Genomic DNA, 6,097 nt, shown 5'->3' with positions numbered 1-6,097 from the left:
CGACTGGGTCGAGTCTCTGGCAACCGAACTGATAGAATGAACGACCAGCCGGCTTGGGTAGCAACCCTAGATTTGTGTTGGGACTATATCTTGTGGAAGGATGAAATAGTATGAATAAATTCATCAAAATAACATTTTGAATGAAAATATGTACATCATTATTTTAATATGTTGGTAACCCGTTGTATAAAAGTGACAATGCCCTCGAAGCCGGTGTTTGGAGGATATATCGGCACGGTTTGCTGGCCCTCGACCTTGACCTGGGCCTAACAACACCCTTGCCAATATATCCTCCAAACACTGGGTTTGGTTGTGGGGGCAGTAAAAAAGGGGGAGAATTGATCTGGCAACTGGAGGGCTGTGGGGTTCAGATCCTAACAATCCTCCACCTTTATGCCCTTGAGCACAACTGTAAATTGCTCCAGATAAGCATCTGCTAATGGCCATATAATTTATTAGCATTATTACTTAGATGGAGTTGGAAAAGAAGATACATAGATACAGTTAACCATCCCTCATGATGGTTGGTACAACGTTGAACAGTAACATCTAACCTGACGCAATACACATCGCAACATCAATGGAGAAGATAATAGTAAGTGTAAAAGTGTAATAATAATCAAAGTAAATAGTAAGTGTCTACACCTTCATGGGAGGACATTCATTTTTAAACTTTGTAAATAGCTATTCCACTTTCCCCGACCTTGCTGACAGCGACATAAGTGACGTTTCTATATGTCCGTTCTGCGTAAAACATATCCTGAAAGAGCAAGCTGGGGATAAGAACGATGATCGTGAATATAATGTGGTCTCAGAGTCAAAAGCTTGGATTTAAAGTGGATGGCAAAGGAGAAATTATCTCGTCTTAAGTGCTGAAAGTAAATCTGAGAATTCAGGATGTCTCTAAAGGACTCTACTATTCAAAAGACAAGAGAAACACATTGGAAACAAAAGAGGCTGTGACATATTGTTTGTGCGTGTATGGGGGAGGGGGTTTAAGGGTTACCTTCCTCCACTGTACATCAAACTAGAAAGCCTGGTGCATCAGGTGCATATTGGGAATGCGTTTTACGTTTGAGTTCTATTCACTGTGTGTGGACCTTGACAACATAGAACACATTTCATCTACTAGTAAAACGACAAGTGTTGTTCCATTTTCTGTATTAATACTTAGCACTTATATAGTTGTCTGATATTTAAAAACCCTAATAACTGTAAATTCATTGGGGAGAAGACTCCATGACAACCCGAAAAGCATAACGCAATGAATAGTCTTTATTCCCTCCAGTTATCAAAGCAATACACATTTAATAATATGTAACTGTCATAAAATTGCAAGCAACAGATTTGGCCCACATACATTAGTGTGGACTTTCTAGCTGACAAGAGTCCAATGGTTGGCTTAGCTATTTAAAAGCAATAACGATTGCGTGCAAACTCAATTGAGATTGACTGGGATAAATAGCTGATTCTTTCAATCCTGATCTGGTTGATGACACAGCTGTGGGGTTCTCTTTAAATGCAGTTACAACGGACAGGATTAGGCCAGTAAAAAGCGCCTCCAATCAATGCTCATTAATCCCATGTTTACTCTACACAACTTGAATAGTCAACAAAACATCTCAAAGGCCATTTGTTTTAGGAAGGATGCCAATTGGGTTTTCAATTTTTATGAATGGGATTTGTCTGGATATCTGACATACATAGCCTACTCTGAAAATCAATACTAATAACAAATCCTAAATTGTAAATTGTTATCGTAATTTCACAGCACAGAATGGTGTCTGATATAATAGAATGGGTAAAATGAGTAGCCTAATACAGTAGTACCCAATCAGAGCTTCCAGCTGCCTATTCCACCGTTGTAAAACGTCTGGTCCTTACACATCTTGTCAACCATAAATTCTTGACTGTATGAGTGATGCTTTCGGTAGCCATGGAAACCCGATACAATAGATTCATTCCCTTTGCCTCTCTCTCCCGGGCCAGTCCTCCTCTCCATCCACTGAAAAGCTCTTTACTTTGCGCATGTACGGCCAAACTGAACATTGCATCGACTCCAAGATGGCGTTAACACGTCTGGCTTGCATTCTGGTCCTCCTCTCAACTCACTGTAAGTAAATGCATGAGGACCGCGCTTGATTTCCCTAGCCTCTTGCCATTGCTAAAACATTCTGGACGTGACACTCGCTTGTGTCCTTTGAAATTAGCTACTTTGTTATTTGCGAGAGGTGATCTGCGTTAGGATATAAGTGATCATTTCTGACCAAACTCAGCAAGCTAGCTATAGCTAACCAGCTATTTTGTTAGTCATATATGATGTTCTGATTTAAATGGAGATATATTATATTATAAAGTAGGCAATCGAAGACCAGAATTAAGAAATTGTTTGGTAACGCTAGAGCCTCAAGCCCTGTTGTGTCAGTTTGGCATTTGGAAGTATGTCTAGCTTATCGAACTCTTCAGAGATAGAAACCATTCGTAAACTGCTCTACATACAGTTAGCATGTTTTAATTGTCTAAAAACGTTACATTATGAAATAGCAAGAAGAGATACAATGTATCCGTTAATTTAGAGGCTTGTTTTTTAAAAGGGGATGAGTCGAGTCCCCCTTTAGTCCGTCTCCTTACTTTCAAAAGTTTTCGACTGTGAATACAACTATAAATGTGTTATTGTTTAAGAAATAAGCATTTGATATAAACATACGTTTGCTTAAACGTTTTTAACGTGTTTGAATTGTGGTTGCTTAAAGTTCAGACTGGCAGTATTCAATGATGCGAGATAACGGTTTTTTCCATTGGGGAATAAAGACCGACAGTCCGCGGGAGGAGCCTATCTGAAAGCAGCAGGCAGCTCGCTTTGTCAACGTTGAGAACTCATTGAAGAGCCGTTCTAAAATGTAGATTTGTAACTTTTTATTAGCCATCTCAGATTAAGCGATTTGTCTCTGCATGTAAACAGTTCTTTCATATTTTGATTTGACCCAAATTAAAACATGAAATAACTGTTAGAACTGTTTACAATTTGGCCAGATGCAGAGACAAATCATTAGGCTATGTTGCTGGAAGGGTATGATGCAATTTGTTCCCATAAAGCGCTCCCTCGTGTTTAACTCATGCATACTCAGATCCTTCTCAGAAAGAACGTTTAATCATTATGTTGACATTTCAGAGATACATTTGTATCAACTTCCACAATTGTTGATGTCATTGATATGCTAAATTAAACAAAATAGAACTCTGAATAAGAACAATGAAATAAAAACATTTTGAATTGTTCCCAAATGTTTCTTAATAGCCTATAGCAGGTGCTATAGCTTACCTCATATTAAAATTGTAATGAGAATTGTAATCACTAAAGTTATTGATAAATAAGTTAAGGCTACTGATATACACAACAAATAAGGCTGGATCATAGCAGGATCTTAAACAGCACCACATGTGATGAACTGGTGGTGGTCATTTGCTTTAGGGCTTAACTGTTTTTCCTGAAGTGCTAAGCATGTATTGAACCCTTCATGAAGAGAGACACATGGAACAAAAGGAGGCACAGACCTCAGTGTGCCTTCAGCTCCTCTGATCATCCACGTGTGTGGATTGGCTTAATTATCTGTGAATTGAATTATGGATAGCAAGAAGGCTGCTTCCAAAGATGTTGCTGGTGTCTTTCAATGTCGCCCTGGAATTAGACCTAGTGAGAATCTGATTTAGTGTTTTTGAAGTAATGTAGCCTATTATTTTACAGCTTATCCAGTTGTTATTGTATGTAGGCTATATACGATAGTTAGAGCTGGTTAACCTTGATTGTTGTTGGAAAGACCACTCAATTACAGTTCTGAAAGAAAAACATAATTTACAATTTGAAGAAAATAACTTGAATCAGCTTTGTACATTTAAACACCTGTTACTATGTAATTTGATTTGATTGCTTAAATTAAAAAATGTATTTGATCTCTTTTGTTATCCACATTATTTTGTTGGTTTTAGGTTAATTCATCATTGGCTTGTTTTTTCATTGCCAAGGAACTGTTTTGAACTCATGTCATAGTTTGAATATATTTTGAATAGGTATGAGAGAGATGTACAGGTATCTGTCAAAAATAAGGAAACACCAACATAAAGTGTTTTTTTAATAGGGTGTTGGGCCACCACGAGCCGCCAGAACAGCTTCAGTTCACCTTGGCATAGATTCATAAGTATGTGGACACCCCGGTCAACTGTAAGCACTGTTATTGTGAAGTGGAAATGTCTAGGAGCAACAACGGCTCAGCCGCACAAGCTCACAGAACGGGACCACCGAGTGCTGAAGCGCGTAGGGGGCACCAACTCCATATTAATGCTGTCTCCAGAATCTCCCATAAGTGTTCAATTGGGTTGAGATCCTGCCAAGACTTAGAAGTGCCAAGATATGTGGGAGCTTGACAATGCTCAAAGTGGAACAGTACCAAGCCAATATAAACCAAGCCAATATTCCTTTATTTTTATTTGGACTTGCATGTATTGTTTTGTATTGTTAGGTATTACTGCACTGTTGGAGCTAGGAACATAAGAATTTCGCTTCACCCACGATAACATCTGCAAAATATGTGTATGCGACCAATATAATTTTATTTGATAAACATTGAGATATTTCCTTAATAGTCTTAGAAGAAGCACCTGGCCAAATCATAGCCCTTCAGGTACAGTCACTTCTATTTGAAGTTTGAGAATTATTGGCTTCTGTGAACCTCAAGAAATGCACATTTATTCAGTGATGGCAGTAAAACTTGTTTCCAGTCTGAATAAAATTGAAAGAAAGATAAATTACAATCTACCATTTTCTTAAAAGCGTGGTTGTGGCAAATGTCATTTCAGACTTGATAAATTACCTTTTAGCAAATGAGTGGGAAATTGATTAGGCTACTCACGGAGGCTTGGCCAACAGAAATTTGAGACCCCGGTCTAGTTTATTAGCCCTATGGCAGCTCACAGTAAGTCTGCTTAAGCCTCATACCTCTTTGGGTGAGAAGAGAAGTCCCTTATCTGAGGAGATATGGGAGAGAAAAGAAAGCTGTCTCCTTAAGCATGAAACACATCAAGTATCTCATTGCCGAAATACAGCCGATAGGTACTTATCACAGTGGGAGGCCGTTCCTTCTCTTACTAAAACAAAAGCGGTACCTGCTTTGTGCTGATCCAGTAGCGACGAACCTAGCGATTCAATTTGGAGAATCGCAATGCTCGTCAGTGGCCAACAACTTGACTTTGAGACAATCAGAGAGCACAAACCCCCACGTGGGGGAGCCCCCCCCTCCCAAAAAAAGGGGGGCATTTTCTCCGTACATCCACGGATGAGCCAGTCACACTTCATATGCAATGTAGGCTATGGGATGGTAGCTAGCTAAGTGCACAGACGCAATGCACACAACACTAAATACTTTCTCCAAGCTAGCTACCACTGTAGCTTGTTACAGGATGGGGTCGCAGTTCTGGAGCGACCCACTAGGTGTCATCCTCCGACAACCTTAGGCACCTCCTTACTCACAGTCTGGACTAATCATCATCCTATTGGTGTCACCTGTGTCTACCTGTTCACCTGTGTATGTATGCCCTCACTTCCCTGTGTTCCCTTGCTCAGTTTTCTCTGCTAGTTTCTCTATGCTCAGCAGTACTAATCAGTGTCTGATCAGAGAAGTGTGTACAGGTACTCGAGAAGTGTTCTCCCAGTTTCTTTATTATTTCAGTCATAGTTACTATTTCGTATGTTGGCTGTCAGCCTGTTTTTGGAGACTTATTTGCTTCACCTTTCTTTTATCGTGTTAAGTCCGTTGTTTTGTATCCTGGCTTCGGGACCACCAGTAAAGATCCTTGTTTCACCATCTCTGGCTACTGCCTACTGTCTATCCTGCACCGCATCTGGGTCACACCGCACACCAACCCTTACAGTAGCTAGTATTGACATTATAATTACATCACAATGGATTAGCTAGTTTCCATGAAACAGCTGCCTGTGTTAGAAGCTAAGTGTTGTGCTAGCTAGTGAATATGCTAATGTATTAGCTAGCTAGCTAAACATTTGGCTATGGGCTGGCACTTGCAGTATGGGATTATGGAGAGT

At 39.7% G+C, this 6,097-nt stretch overlaps 1 protein-coding gene across 1 annotated transcript in view; it reads left to right on the top strand.

The window, feature by feature from the left end:
* Window positions 1-2,028: 2,028 nt before the first annotated feature.
* Window positions 2,029-6,097, top strand: part of jam3b (junctional adhesion molecule 3b) — a gene marked incomplete at its 5' end in the record, with an annotated part of 42,620 nt that continues 38,551 nt past the window's right edge. Inside the window, one exon of the mRNA XM_084178107.1 lies at window positions 2,029-2,113. Coding sequence (XP_084034233.1) covers window positions 2,029-2,113 — 85 coding nt within the window. The remainder of the gene's footprint in view (window positions 2,114-6,097) is intronic.

The sequence above is a fragment of the Coregonus lavaretus genome (genome assembly GCF_964263955.1).
Source record: "Coregonus lavaretus genome assembly, chromosome: 15".
Lineage (NCBI taxonomy): Eukaryota > Metazoa > Chordata > Actinopteri > Salmoniformes > Salmonidae > Coregonus > Coregonus lavaretus.
Note: the sequence above shows the minus strand (reverse complement) of the source record. Positions and strands in the feature narration are given on the sequence as shown.